This window comes from Ailuropoda melanoleuca, chromosome 2 (genome assembly GCF_002007445.2).
Source record: "Ailuropoda melanoleuca isolate Jingjing chromosome 2, ASM200744v2, whole genome shotgun sequence".
In the NCBI taxonomy this organism is placed as follows: domain Eukaryota; kingdom Metazoa; phylum Chordata; class Mammalia; order Carnivora; family Ursidae; genus Ailuropoda; species Ailuropoda melanoleuca.
Genome location: NC_048219.1, coordinates 38,391,580 through 38,406,770, shown reverse-complemented (window position 1 = coordinate 38,406,770; position 15,191 = coordinate 38,391,580). Strand labels below are relative to the sequence as shown.

At 43.9% G+C, this 15,191-nt stretch overlaps 2 protein-coding genes across 2 annotated transcripts in view; both read right to left on the bottom strand.

The window, feature by feature from the left end:
• RAVER2 (ribonucleoprotein, PTB binding 2) overlaps positions 1-2,505 on the bottom strand; it is a 130,690-nt gene extending 128,185 nt beyond the window's left edge. The window contains exon 1 of the mRNA XM_034641376.1: positions 2,437-2,505. Coding sequence (XP_034497267.1) covers positions 2,437-2,505 — 69 coding nt within the window. The remainder of the gene's footprint in view (positions 1-2,436) is intronic.
• An 8,500-nt stretch (positions 2,506-11,005) lies between these two features.
• Positions 11,006-15,191, bottom strand: part of CACHD1 (cache domain containing 1) — a 119,516-nt gene continuing 115,330 nt past the window's right edge. The window contains exon 26 of the mRNA XM_034653618.1: positions 11,006-13,285. Coding sequence (XP_034509509.1) covers positions 13,047-13,285 — 239 coding nt within the window. The 3' untranslated portion in view covers positions 11,006-13,046. The remainder of the gene's footprint in view (positions 13,286-15,191) is intronic.

Below are 15,191 nucleotides of genomic sequence, written 5' to 3'. Positions count from 1 at the left end.
CAAGAGTCAGACGGTTAACCGACTGAGCCACCCACGCGCACCCAGCTGCTCTAGTTTAGCTGGGAAGATTTATTCACTTCTTCAGGTTGTCAGATTTTTTTTTTAAAAGATTTTATTTATTTATTCGACATCTAGAGACAGCCAGCTAGAGAGGGAACACAAGCAGGGGGAGTGGGAAAGGAAGAAGCAGGCTCCCAGCAGAGGAGCCTGATGTGCGGCTCGATCCCAGAACGCCGGGATCACGCCCTGAGCCGAAGGCAGACGCTTAACCGCTGTGCCACCCAGGCACCCCCTAGGTTGTCAGATTTATAATTCCCTTATCCAAGAAGCACCTCTTGAATGTCCATCTTGAGCCTATGGGTCCTGGCAGGTATTTGACACTACGACCTCTGCAACAGGCTAATTAACCTGGGGGGCGAGACGTAGAGGACGCAGAATAAACAGGGGACATGGTAGAAACCCCTCCTCGGGGACCGCGCTCTTGACGAAGCATCGAGAAACTGCATTTGAATTCCAGCCTTGCCATCATCTAGCTTTTTGCTAGCCTCCTGGATAAAACCTTTAGAAGTATCGATTTCCTGAGCGATACAAATGAGGTGATTGGAGATGATGTCCAAGGTCCTTCTAGCCTTCTAGTCCTAATATTCAATTATAAAAACATCATTTCTCAAGTCGGGGAGGTAAAAAGTACCCACATCTTGGGGTGATGAAAGGTTTTGGAAATAGATCATGGTGACGGTTGCACAACACTGTAGATATACTCTATACCACTGAATTCTACAGTTACTGTGGTTAAAATGGCAATTTTCATATGTATTTTGTCATAATAAAATATTTTTTAAAAGATTTTTTGAAGTCTATTTATTTGAGAGAGAGCAGGAGCATGACCGGAGAGAGGGGCAGAGGCTGAGCAGGGAGTCTGCTGTGCGGGGGCTCCGTCCCAGGACCCTGAGATCACAACCCGAGCTGAAGGCAGATGCTAACCCACTTCGCCACCCAGACACCCCTAAAAATGTTTTTCATATATAAAAATGTACAACAGTTTGGACCCAGTTCTCCAACATTGAAGGTCAGCCAGTCTATCCCTTAATGGATGAGATTTCAGAGATCTTGAGGAGTGGGGGAGAAGAACCCATAGTTCAGTGTCGGCCTAAAACTTGGATGCTGCAAAGGTGCTTGGGCCTCCATGCTTCCCTTAGCCTCCTGCCTGCCTCGATGCTATTTCACCGTCTTCCCCAGCCTCCCTCACGTCAAAGACTGGCTAAGTCTCCAGGCTGGCCACACCTTCCATCTCTAACCCAAAGGAGGAAACTACCACATCCCCTATCAATCTGGACCAACTTGTAAAAATGTTCTATTTTCTCTGCTTTTTCTTCCACATGAGTTGGGTTGAAGTTCTTAAAACTAAAATTAACTAAGACATATTTGCAAAAAGCCAAAATAGTCTGAATTTCAGTTTGCTTCATATTATTACTGCTGTAGCTGCTGCCACTCTTTCTAGATAACATTTATGCCTGCTATTTAACACCAGGAATTTTCCCCAGTGCAATCATTCACTTAATACTCAGAACAACCTCCGATATTTTACCTTTTAAATCTTTTATTCATTCATTTGGTGGGAAGTATGTCTTCCTTGTTAGGAATACCAGTCACCAGCACGCCCCCTTCTCCAGCCTAGTTCCCATCTTTGCTGAAATTCCACATATGCATCCCCCTTCCCTGTAAGATCTTTGGAGGCCAGCAGAGAACCACCAGTCTCAGGCCACATCTTTATCTCTCAAGAGCACATGCCCATTTGCTTTGTTTCTTTCCCGTTTCCAACTTTTCCATAATTAAAAAGCTGAACTGGTATCCTTTTCCTATTCATCTATTCTGCTTCCCATCTCTGTAAACTGACTCCTGAACATGAAACATACTGATCAGGTAGCACAGGTGACTCACGATTCCCCTCCTCTGTCCCCCCCGTGGGGCTGGCCACCTCACAACACACGTTCTCCACGAACAAAACCTGTCCACCAGCCACATTTAACAAACTCCTCCTCAAACCGTGCTGTGTGTCACCAGAATCACCTGGCCATCTTCTCATGCAGTGTGAGCTGAGTTTGGGTGACATCACCAAGGGTAGGATGGCAGAGATGGGAAAGACAGGAGCAGTGTGTTTCAGGAAGAATGCCTCAGTTTAACTTGGAGCACAATGAAAATTTCAGACATGGTATCATGACAGACACAAAGCTAGGCAATTTCATTCCTTTCATTTCTTGAGGTCAACTTACAGACGCTGAGAGGCACTAATCCCAACTGTCCACTTTTCACAATGGATTCATCCACAGGAGCCCTGTCTTTCCATCACCCTAGTGCCCCTCACCGGTTTGTCTCCACCACCCTCAGAAGAACCACAGCTGTCGTTGAAATGGAAAGAATTGGAAAGCATCTCACTTTGCTTTGATTTTCGCTCCCACTGTAGAACAGTTCTGTTTGTCCTTCATCTTCATGGATTTCGTCCATGGACAACTTTGTCTCCGTGGATTTGCTTGGAATGCACTCTTTGGTGTCCGGTTTCTTCTGCTTAGTATATCATTAGTTCCTCTCCTCTTATTGCCCCAGAGTGTCTTCCTGTTATGCATTTAATTTCAAATTACTGTAAAATACAAACAGTATGCAATTACATTTGCCTTGCCAAAATTTGGAACGTTATACATAGGAAGTCTAATATCCTTTGGCCAATGCCACCCCTTTCTCCCTCCACCTGGAGATAATTTGTTGGAATCTGTTGTGTTTTTAAAAAAATTTTTTTAACTTTAAGAGAGAGAGAGAGGACGAGCAGGGGGAGGGGCAGAAGAAGAGGGAGAAGCCGGCTCCCCACTGAGCAGGGAGCCCGACATGGGGCTCGGTCCTGGGATGGTGACCTGAGCCTCACAGGCACCCTCTGTTGTGTTTTTTAAACAGCAGGTATAACATTACGTGTACCTCTCTGAGACTTACTTTTTTTACTCAACAATAGTCTTGTAGATACAACCATGTTCATGCACAGAGATCTACCTTATTTTTAAACCAGTTGCATAGTATTTCATAATACGCATAGTCCACCCTTGAGTCATTACTGAGGTGCTTTACAATTTTCTTCCATTTCAGCAAATGCTTCTGTAAGTATATTGGTCACGTTTCCTTGTGCACATGTGTTTCTATAGGATACATGTGGGGAAGTGAAATTAGAGAGTGTATACGTTTAAATCTCAGACTCCCCAAAGTAGCTATACGGATGGACACGCTCCCACCAACGCTTAGAGTGTTATACAACTTTGAAAGTTGTGCAATCTGTCGGTGAAAAACTTTTACCTCATTTTAATTTGTATTTCATTACTTCTAGAAATGTTGAACATTTCTTCCTACAATTACTGGCTACTTGTATCTTCTTTGTGCTGAAGAGGGACTGGCTTAAGTTTGTATTGGGTAATTTCTTCTTTGCTTCATAGTTTAATTAGGTTGTTATTATTAATACAATAGTTTTAATACACATTACTGCCAATGCCAAGTGTTTGTTCTATTTTAGCAATTAAGTTTTTTTGGAGATTATTTTTGTAGTACAAAGATTTTAAATTACACCAACCTCTGAGTTAGGGCGTTTGCTTTTTCAGCGGGCCCTAAGAAAGTCTTTCTTACGCCAAGGTCACGAGCACAGGATTTTACTTCCTTCTGATATTTTTATGGTTGACAGGTTGCTTTTGATGTGCTTATGGGACATTCTGATAAGGCAATTTCAACCTCTTCCAGTCTTTTAGCAAATTAACTTATTCCCATAAGTTTGGACATCTTGAGTTTTCAACTATCATTTTTGCTCTATTTCCAGTTCAGGGAGGAGAAATAAAAAATATGAAATCACCCCATTTTAGTATCTTTTGTTCCTTTCCTAATCCACCTCCAATTCTGGTCAGAAACCAGTTTATTCACTCAGCAAATATCTTTACGTGCCCACTCGAGAGAGGCACCAGGATGCAGCACGCAGACAGAGAGACACCCCCCGACTGCCCCATGCTTCGTCTGGTGGGAGGGCAGACATACAACAAATAACTCTGTGTGATGACAGCAAAGGAGGAGACGTCTCACTTGGGGTGCTGTGAAAAACCCATATGAGGCTCAGCTCCAGCTATGCTGGGGGATTGAAATAGAAGTGGCTCGGAGCTTTTATCCTGTGCCCTGTAGTCAATCCAGTGACCTTCCCAAGACTCCTGTGAATTCCTCAGAGCTTTTGTGGCCTCTGGCCCTGAGGTTTCATTCACTCAGCTGCGTCACTGGCCTCTTACTGCGCGGTCTTGCAGTCCTCTTCTCTCTGCTCTGGCCTGGCCCATTGCCCTTGGTTCATTCCCCTTGAATTCCTCTGAGGTCACTCACTCAGGGCTCATGTCCGTGAATCTGCAGCAAAGGCCAGGAGAGGTGCAGGTGCACACGCAACAGCCAGACAAATCCATATCCGACCCCCCCTTAGCCTCCTTGCCACTAGGTGCCTGGCACGCTCTCCCCGATCACCTTTCTCTGTGGGCGCCGGGGCTTTAACGTCTGGTGTCTTCCTCCTGCCTCAAGACTCCCCACGTGTCCCCTGCTTCTTGCTTTCCAAGCCCCTCCAGAAGCACCCTCCACCCCAGCTTCTGAGGCAGATCGATTTCACAGGATGGAGAGTCTGGTCCTTCTGCAGCTCGGAAAAACTGGCAGGGGATTCAGAGTCTCAGGCTGTTTTCCCCTGCAAGCGTAAGGTCCTGTATAAAGATGGGTTTTCCCAGGAAGGATCAGGCCACCCTCTCTGTCAGCAAGCAGGAGCAGCCAGAGCCAGTATGGGGTTTAAATCACGCACCCGTGGAGGCCCATGCTGGTGGGTAGTCCCTGAGATGAAGCGTTGAAGCTGAGAGGGGCGGACTTGGAGAGCAAGTGTTCCAGACAGAGCGAGCAGAGCGTGCACAGTCCCTGAGGTGGGCTAGAGCAAGGCGTACTCGAGAAATGGAAGAGAAGACAGCTGGAATGAAGAGTCGGGGGGTAAACTGGAGTTAGGTTGACTTTATCCTAAGGGCAGAAGGAAGATGGGGCAACGGGAAATGGTTTAAGTGGGTTAAGCAAGTAGCAGGTTTTAATTTTACATTAAAAATAAGATTGTTCTGCTACAATGAAATATTACTTCATACCCACTGGAATGACAGTAATTTTTTTTTTTGAAAAAGGAAAATAAGTGTTGGCAAAGAAGCAGAGAAACTGGAACTCTGTTCCAGTTGTTGTTGGGAATGTAAAACGGCACGGCCACTCTAGCAAACAGTCTGGCAGTTCTTGAAAATGTTTAACATAGAATCACCATGTGACCAAGCAATGCAACTCCTAGGGATTTATCCAAAAGAATTAAAAATTAGTTTTCAAACAAGCAGTTGTATACAAACACTCAAAGCAGCACTACATGCAACTGTCAAAAGGTGGAGACAACCCAAACGTCATCAAGGGATGAATGGATAAACAAAATGTGGTATATCCATATAGTGGAATAGTACTCAGCCGCAAAAAGGGATCAAGTAAGGATAGAGATCAACACTTGATCTATAAGGAATCTCTTAGGCACCCCCGCAGAAGCCAGACACACAAGGTCACCTACTGTATTTATATGAAATGTCCAGATTAGAGGCGTCTAGGTGGCTCAGTTGGTTAAGCCTCTGCCTTCAGCTCGGAGCCTGACCTCAGGACCCTGGGATGGAGCCCCATATCAGGCTCTCTGCTCTGTAGGGGGTCTGCTTCTCCCTCTCCCTTTCCCTCTGTGCACACGCTCTCTCAAATAAAATCTTAAGAAAAAAAAAAAAAAGAAACGTCCAGATTAGGTAAACCCATAGAAATCTACAGAAAGTCAATTGGTGGTTTCTAAGGGCTAAGGAACAGGGGATTGGGGAATGACTGCTTCATGGGCATAAGGTCTCCCTCTGGGGTGGCAAAACTACTTCGTAACTAGATGGTTGCATAACATTTTGAATGCGCCAAACGCCACCGAATTGCATACTTCAAAATGGCTAATTGTATGGTACGTGGCATTTCTCTCAAAACTAAGATTAGGTGGACGTCTGCCTCGAGAGTGAACTGGATGGGGCAGAAGGGAGAGGAGAAGAGCAGGGAAGCCGCTGTGGTCACCCAGGTGAGAAAGGACAGCAACGTGGAGCAGGGCGGGGCTGGTGGGGCGCCTGCTGTTGCACTTGCCTGCAAAGCACCCACATGACACATCTCACGGGCCACTGGTCAGGAGATGGAGATTTGGGGGAAAAAGAGATGGCGCATGGAGGCTCTCAGCACAGCCTGGGCAAGAGGGTGCCTCTGTAGCTTCTGGCTGAAATCCCAGCAGAGGAGGAGCCTGTGGTGGGTGGGGGGTGGGGGGTGGAGTTTGCATCCGGGGCTCCGCAGGGGAGGCGGGTGAGGGCTTGAGTGAACACTGCAACGTTGTTAACAGTGGCCCAGAAAGGCACTGTCCCCTTGGAGGGGACAGCGAGATGAAGGAAGGTTTGTACTTGTAGGTGAGGGGTGGTCGGTGTTTCAGGAGCACTGACTGGGCAAGTGGAGCTGATGATGTGCATTTGTGATGCAAGTTGGGCTTGCATCTGGGAAGGAGTTGAACATTCCTTCCTCTGAGAACAGAGGGTGACGTCTGAGAGCCATTTGACGTGGAAGGTGTAAACGTTGTGGGATTTCTACCCCAAATGTCGGCGCAGAATGAAGGCAGCTGTAGAGAGGCTGTGGCAGGGCAGAGCACAGGATAGGGGGAAGAGGAGACGTTCTGGAACAGATTTTGAGGAGAATGTACTAGAGAATAAACCGGGTCTGGACAAAGGATTGCCAAGGAGCCCTGAAAGTCAGGGACATACTTTTGCAGGGGAGCCAAGCTTCTTGTTATGTAATTTTCTTTTTCCAAAAGCACTAGACTGAAGTAGGAACTAAGGCAGTAATCCTGGTGGGTATATTGTTACATAAAACACTTTCATCAAGCAGCACCCAGAAATAGAATGAGAGTAGTGTGAAACAAACCCAAGGAGTCTGATGAGAAGGTCTGAAGCACTTCCATATTAACATGACTCCTTCTTCAAACTCAATGCCATTTAAAACTATATTGGATAACTAAACATTTAAATTACACAGCAGGAATTATTTTTGCACTTAGATGTATGTACACGTCACACAAATTATTAAAATTTAGGTAGAATTTTAAAGGCATATATACCAAAACTGTCTTGGGAAGTTGATTTTTATATCAGAGATAACATTAAACAATTGCTAAACATGGAACATTGTACTAATTATTAGTGTAATGCACTAAAAAACTGTTGCACAAAAAAACAAAATGAAGTTCACGGTCATAGAGAACAGACCGGTGGTTGTCTGAGTCTGGGAAGGGTGGCAGGGTGGGCAAAATGAAGGTGGTTGAAAGGCACAAATCTCCAGTTATAAGTCATGGGAATAGAATGCACTGTATGGTGACTATAGTTAATAATACTGTATTGTATATTTGAAAGTAGCTAGGAGAGTAGATCTTGAAAGCTCTCATCATGAGAGACCTGTAACTACGTACCATGATGCATGTCATCTGGACCTACTGTGGTGATCATTTTGAATATATACAAGGACTGAATCATTACCTTGTATACCTAAAATATGTTATGCCAATTATACCTTAATTTAAAAAACATACTAATTGAGCAAATACTTATTTTGGAGAAATCTACTTCATCTACTATTTCAAATATTATAATATCCATTGTAACTAATCATAGTTGAGTCTTGAACACTGGTTTGAACTGCATGGGTCCACTTACATTTTTTTCGATAAAGTACAGTACTGTAAATGTTATTTTCTCATGATTTCCTTAACATTTTTTTTCTCTACCTTATATTATAGTAACGGAGTATGTGATACATATACAAAATCCATGTTAATCAACTCGTTATGTTATTGTTGAGGCTTCTGGTCAACAAGAGGCTATTAAGAGCTAAGTTCTGGGGAACTTGGGTGGCTCGGTCAGTTAAGCGTCTGCCTTCGGCTCAGGCTATGATCTCAGGGTCCTGGGATCGAGTCCTGTATTGGGCTCCCTGCTCAGTGGGGAGTCTGCTTCTCCCTCTCCTTCTGCCTCTCCCTCCACTCATTCTCTAATAGATAAAAATCTTTAAAAAAAAAGTTTTGGGGGAGTCTAATGACTGTGTGGGGAGTCGGGGCCCCTCACCTCTGTGATTTTCAAGGGTCAACTATAATTATGGCTGTAGCTGATACTCCAGACATTTAATCTTCTCAACACTGAAGGCCCTCCCTGCAAAGTACAGGGTATGGTGCCATGAGCACGACAAAGAACAGTGAGAAATAGTCCTTGCTCTTAGGAAGCTAGGGTCTAGTTGAGGCTATAAAAAAGTTCATACGAAAATGCAGCTAACATCCAAGCCAAGATTAACCAGAAGCTCACGACTGTGCAGAGGAGTTTTAGAAGATTTGAACGGGCAGAGCTCACTTTTTATCAGGCACAGGAGTGGTAAGTAGGATTAAGGAAGCTGTTCATGAAAGAAGTTGTATTTAAATTGAGATTTGCGGAGGGGTGAGACGAGCAGATATTTCTCTTAAGAGAAGAGAACATAAAGTAGGGCAAAAAGCATGATTATTCAACCATGAGGAGATCCTACCATTTGTGACAATATGGAGGGGCCCTAAGGACATTATACTAAGTGAAATAAGCCAAAGAAATATAAATAGTGCATGGTATCACTTCTACGTAGAATATATTTTTTTAAGATTTTATTTATTAATTTCAGAGAGTGAGCAAGAGAGTACATGAGCAGGGGCAGAGGGAGAGGAAGAGGGAGAAGGAGGCTCCCCGCTCAGCAAGGAGCCCGATGTGGGACTCAATCCCAGCACCCTGGGATCATGAACTGAGCCAAAGCCAGATGCTTAACCAACTGAGCCACTCAGGCGTCCCTATACGTAGAGTATTTTTTTAAAAAGGTCACACTGCTAGAAACAAAATAGAAAAGTGGCTGCCAGGGGCTACAGGGGTGGGAGAAACAGGGAGAGGTTGGTAAAAGGGCACAAACTTTCACTCTAAGATGAATAAGGTCTGAGGATCTAATATAAAACATGGTGACTATAGTTGAAATTTGCTAAGAGTAGAAGAGATAAATCTCACCAAAAATAAATCAATGAAGAAAGCGTTAACGGGGGGAAACTTTTCTTAATGAATACTGATATCAAATCACCATGATGCAGATTTTAAATATCTTACAATTTTAAAGATCTTATTTGAGAGAGAGAGAGGGAGAAAGAGAATGAATGGGAGCAGGGGGAGGCAGAAAAAATGTCAAGCAGACTATGTGCTGAGTATGAAGCCCGAACCAGAGATCATGACCTGAGCAGAAACCACGAGTTGGACGTTTAACAAACTGAGCCACCCAGGTGCCCCAGTATCTTACAATTATTTTAGGTCAATTAAACCTCAATAAAACTGGGGAAAAAATGAAACCACACACACACACAGCACGAACAAAGATATAGATCACATCAAGAAATGGGTTCTTGGGGGAGAAAAAGAGATTATTACAATGGTCTGTAGCCTTCCAAATCTCTATCCCATCCAACAAAATCTTATCTACTAGTATTTAACTTCTTGTGAGGGTGAATTTTCTCCTGAGGAGGGGGGCAGTAATGAATTTTTAAAAAGGTTAGGAAACACTAAAATAAGGGGGAAGAGGCCCTAAGTAGCTGTGTAGGACAATGAAGGAGGTTAGAGGAAAGCCTAAACAACTTCAAATGTCTACAGATCTATCTATATTGATGATAGACACACCTTAGCTATTAAATAGAGCATCTTATGGTTATCACAGCCAGAGAAATAGATCTTCCAACTTAATATTCTTTACTGAGAAGTCAGACAAAATTCTGAATATGGCATTGTATTTCAGCCAGGAAAGTTGCACTCCTCTTTTCAGAAACAGACCGAAGATGGCACAGATAAGACTGGGCTGATCCATTTTGATTATTCTACCAGATTTTTTTTTTTTTTGAAAGAGTAATCATTAGAGCAGTCCATCACCACAGGGAAACCAGCTTAAGTGATCTTCCAGGATTTCTTCCCGCATACCAGTCATTCTGACGTGCAAAATAAACCTGAGTAAATTTGACATTTTTTTTTCTTTTTAAAGATTTTGTCAGAGAGAAAGAGAGAGAGAGAGAAAGAGGACACAAGCAGGGAGAGCAGCAGAGGGAGAGGGAGAAGCAAGCTCCCTGCTGAGCAGGGAGCCCGATGTGGGGATCAATCCCGGGACCCCAGGATTATGACCGGAGCCGAAGGCAGACGCTTAACCAACAGAGCCATCCAGGCATCCCTGACAACATTTTTCAAATGAAGATATTAATAAGGGTTGAACAAATTCAATCAAAAGACAGAGGAAGAAAAACGACGCTTTCCAAAATGTCTAAAATAAATGTCAGAAAATCAGATGAGTGCGTATCGGAGAGCTCTATGGGTCTGAACCCTGTTCTGTTTGGGCCACGAATAGGAATTCCCCTTTTCTAGCTTACCAAGTGACCTGCAGCAGCTTCAGCTGCTGAAACTTGCTAACGCTGATGGGAGTGTTGGTTATAGGCATTAAGAGGACCTAAGTGAACGAGAAGGCATTGCTAGGACCTCCCTCCCGGATTCCAGCGGCCGCTCGTGTTTAAGAAGCAATATTACCTAAGGGGCAAGAGCCACCAATAGAGGTCACCATGACAGAAATTTCCAAAAGCAGAACTGTCCTTTAAAACAAGACCATGAACAACAAATGTCTAAACAACACTTGGGGGAGAAGACAAAAGGGAACTTCGAAGGATAAAACCTTGCAAATCTGTGTGCCATGTTCTCCAGCGGCTGTAAAACAACAGTTCTGGTTCCTTTTCAGGTAGAAGCATTCGATTACTGTCCCCTGAAGTTCCGGACAGGGGAGATATTTATCACAAAAGACACAAGATGCATTTCTGTTCTTACATTTGAGTAGGCATTAACGTATTTTATTAAGCTCTGTTTTATGATTCTTTTCTCGAAAACCTCAAGTTTCCCCCCATCAAGAAGCTAGTGTCATCACACAAAGGTCCCCAACTTCAGGAAACACACCGGTATCTCATGGAGAGGTTTAATTTTCTGGAAAGACAGGAAAGTCACCCCTTCTCTCCAGGAATTCGAGAACAACCATCTCTTTATTATTGACATGAACGCAGATGCTCAGCGAGGGGGGCGGGCCCCCACCCATTTTTTAACATTTGCTTTTCATTTTATCCCATCATTTTCTTAAATGTTTTGCATATTCTAGATGTCCAGAAACCCCTGAGGTGGACGGCAGCATCGAGGTGAGGCCTGCTTTCAGTCTGGTGACTGATCTGTTAGTTACAAACTGGATGTAATTTGCCTGGAGGCGCAAGAAGGCGGACGTTAACAATCACTATGAACGCTAAAGCTGTCCGTTCATACAGTTTATTTCACTAGACTGCAAATTTATACACAGTAGGAAGGGGTTTCCTGATAGCACGCATATAGTTTACTTTCCGTACTGCTGAAGAACCAATTTTTTTTTTTTTACATTATGTCATTAATACCCTATCATTAAAACATTATTCAGTGAATTTTTTTTCCAACTACTTAATATAAACGGAGATTTACCACACACACGGTGCAAGAATATCTTTATAACATATTTGAATCACAAAATGTGAATCTAAAATACATCACTGTAATTAGAACACTTCAAAATTACAATGCCCCATGTTATATTAGCCAGATTTTACTAATCTCTGCATATGTCACGAAGCGGTCTGGTGGGTAACTTCTTGGATAACTGGCAGCAGCTTTGAACTAGGATATCAGAAGAAATCTTATAATTAAGAACCAATCGTGAATCTTCAGAACATCTTCCTTTAGGTACTCACTATTCTCACAATCAAAATGGGACGTTTAAAAATTTATAGTCTCTAACACAAGGAGAAAAAATCCATCCTTCCCTTAGCTGAAAGGCCAGGCTTGTAATATTAAGTTTTGTGGAAATCTAAGAAAAGCATTGTACGGGGAGTGGAAAGGAGTTAGAAAGAAACATTAAAACTTCCTTAAACATTCTGGATTCCTCTGTCCTCCCCACCTCTGTCAAACACAGAGAAAGAATACTGCATTACAAATAAAGATGTGTTTCCATAAAACGACGTTCTAAAGAAAATGCATGTAAACAGGTTGGAGAGAGAGATTTCTTCATTTTCCCATCTTGTGGACTGGGGCAGTGGGATGGTATCCGTTAAATAACAGAACTTCTTAGTCAAAGAACCATTCATCACACACAAAAAGGCTAGGCATGACTGCTGAAAATTTCTCATGTGTTTCCTTTTCTTTCCCCCAAAGTTTGAGAATGTTTGAAAGTTCAATAAATAGTAGAAAAATAATCCTTTACTTAGAAATTTTGAGATGCATCATTTAGGGCCCAACAGGAGTTCCAGAGAGCAACTGCAGTGTCTAGGTACCGCCACGAAACCCGGCGGAGTCTTCGAAGCTCACGTTTCTCTCTGGATGTGCCTCACGCTCCGTCTCCGGCTGGGCACATTTCTCTCTCTTCCAGTTAAGGACAGCCGAATGTTTCTGGCTCCTTGGAACATTCCTCTGGCTCAGCTTAACGAAGGTTCCCCATGTTTCATTTATAGGTTTCGTCTCTGTTTGGAGGTTTGCCTTCTATTCCATTTCCTTAGTACGATGGCAGGTTAATTAATCAGGCTTCCTTCCCCTCCGTTTCGGAGCCAGCCTTGCATTCTCCCAAGTGTGAGTTTGCTGTTGTCGCTCCTTTTGAAACACGTGAACGGGCAGGAAAGGAGGTCAATCACTCTAGACAAAGTGCGCGCGCGCGCACACACACACACACACACACACACACACACACACACACACACAAAAGGGGCCTCTTGCAGTGGAGTCTCTGATGCTGGCTCTTTTTCCCCTCCAGAACATTCTGTACCTCCCAGATCCCGTCTTCTCGCGGAGGTGAGGGGAGTGTTAGCATTCCGCGTCGACAGTGTGTACTGTCACGGCCGCCTGTAAGTGGTGGCTGTGGTGCAGCGTGGGGTGGTGGGGGCGGGGGTGGTGGAACTTGTGACTTAGTAGGGCGGCAGTCTGGGGTGGGGTGTCCAGATCCAAGTCCTCATCATGGTTTCCCACGTCGACCCCCGCTGACAAGGGGTCATTGTTGCACGGGGGATTTTCACTGTCTTCCTGCGGGCTCATGGTACTGTAACCTAGAAAAGGAACAGAACAGGCAGCTGAGAGCTTCCAGACGCAGGGAGATGTGACATCAGATTTCTGGGGCACTGGGAGATGTTCCTATCTTTGTGTTACCGGGCTGTAAACGTCTGCAGGTTGCCAGCAGACGTTCAAGTGACTTATTTCTACAGACATCTTTTATGAGCTATTCTTTTTCCACAATTACACAATAAAACCATAACGGTTTTAGACACCTGAGAGAGCACAGATAAGAAAAAAAATATACAAGCAGCCTTTTCCCAAATCCACAAAACAAAAACTAAAATACCGCACATTGCCTCTGATCCATAGATAACTACCACTGACATTTGGGAGCGATCTTCCTACACCTTTCCCGGAGATTAACATTAGGACTGTTAATTTTATTTTAAAGGAAAAAAAAGGCAGCTCCAACAACGACAACAAAAAGTCTTAACGGGACTTGGATCGAGTTGGGGGGAGCAGGGCTTGGACAGGCCTGAATGTGACATTACAACACAGTGAGAACAAAAACAATGGCCGCCATCACCCACACACCTGCTCCACGGCAGATGCCAGTGTCCTGGGGCTCCCACACACCAAGGCATGTGGTTTAACATCCATTTTACAGGTGAGGGAGGGGACGATCAGAGAGGTTAATGAACTTGCCCAGAGTTCCACCCCATGAAATACTAACTCCACATAGACCCATGGCAACCAGCAAAGGAGTCAACTATTCTCTGTGTAAGCTGGCTGCCTGTATTTAAAGATTAATTTCTTTCTGTATTCTAAGTAATACATGTTTCAAAAGAAAACGCCCTTGCTGATCAAAGGATTCCATTCCAAGAACCCTGGCATGTTTTTAAATATCGCAAAAATCCCCTTTAAAAATTTTGAGAAGTGACAGCTCATTAATATTTCCACTGCATCTACCGTTAGCATCAATCGGCACTCACCCATGGGTAGCGCTAGTCACATTTGTGGCTGCAAAATTGATGTGCTTGCATACAGCCAAGCAGGAATAGTTTGTGATTGAAAATGTATGCTCTGTGCAAAAATGAGAAAGGCAATTCTCTGTCCTCAATGAAACATTTCTCAAATGACAGAATTATTTAAGCCAGTGCACCTACTATGTACAAGACACTGTGTCAGGCATTGCAGGCAACACCAAGGCGAAAACCTGGACCCTGTACAGGATGCTTAATAGCTAGTGCTTGAGAAATAAAGCCAATACAAGCACGGATCTGTCCAACTATTCACTGATAGGAAACCATTATGGGGCCAGACGGGGGAGACGATGAAACATGAGTAAGAGAGGTCTCTCTTCCTTGAGGATTTCACAACCGAACAGGAGACACATATTCGTGAAGCTAGGTTTATTTTACCGCGGACAATGGTACGTGCTGTCGTTGAGGTAGAACTGAAATCTAGAACACCGAATAAGTGATTCCGCTGGAAGAATGAGAAAGCTCCACAGAAAAACTCCTATTTTAGTTGGGCTTTAAAGGATGTGCAGGAGTTTGGTAGGTGGCTAGGAGAAAGGAGACAGAGGAGGAGCACAGCCACAGGGGTGTGGAACCCCAAGGCCATTCCTGCACCATGTGGCTAGGGAGCTGGAGAACGTGGCAGGAGGGAGGTGGAAAAGGGAGTTACAGTCTTATTATAGAGGCCGTGTCAAAGCAGAGAAAATGGAGAAACAACAGAACATTTTAAGCAGACTGAAAAAAATAGCATGATAGTTTCTGTGTTTCAAAGAGAGTTCTGATGGCAGCTTTTTTTTATGAATAAAAAGGAAAGAGAGGGGGACAGCTCAGAGGTTATTCTGACAGCCCAGATGAGAGACTACGAATTAAAACTAGGGGTACTGGATTGGACAGATTTAAAAGTATCTCAGGAGTGGAAACAAGAGAAGTTGGTAAGCTC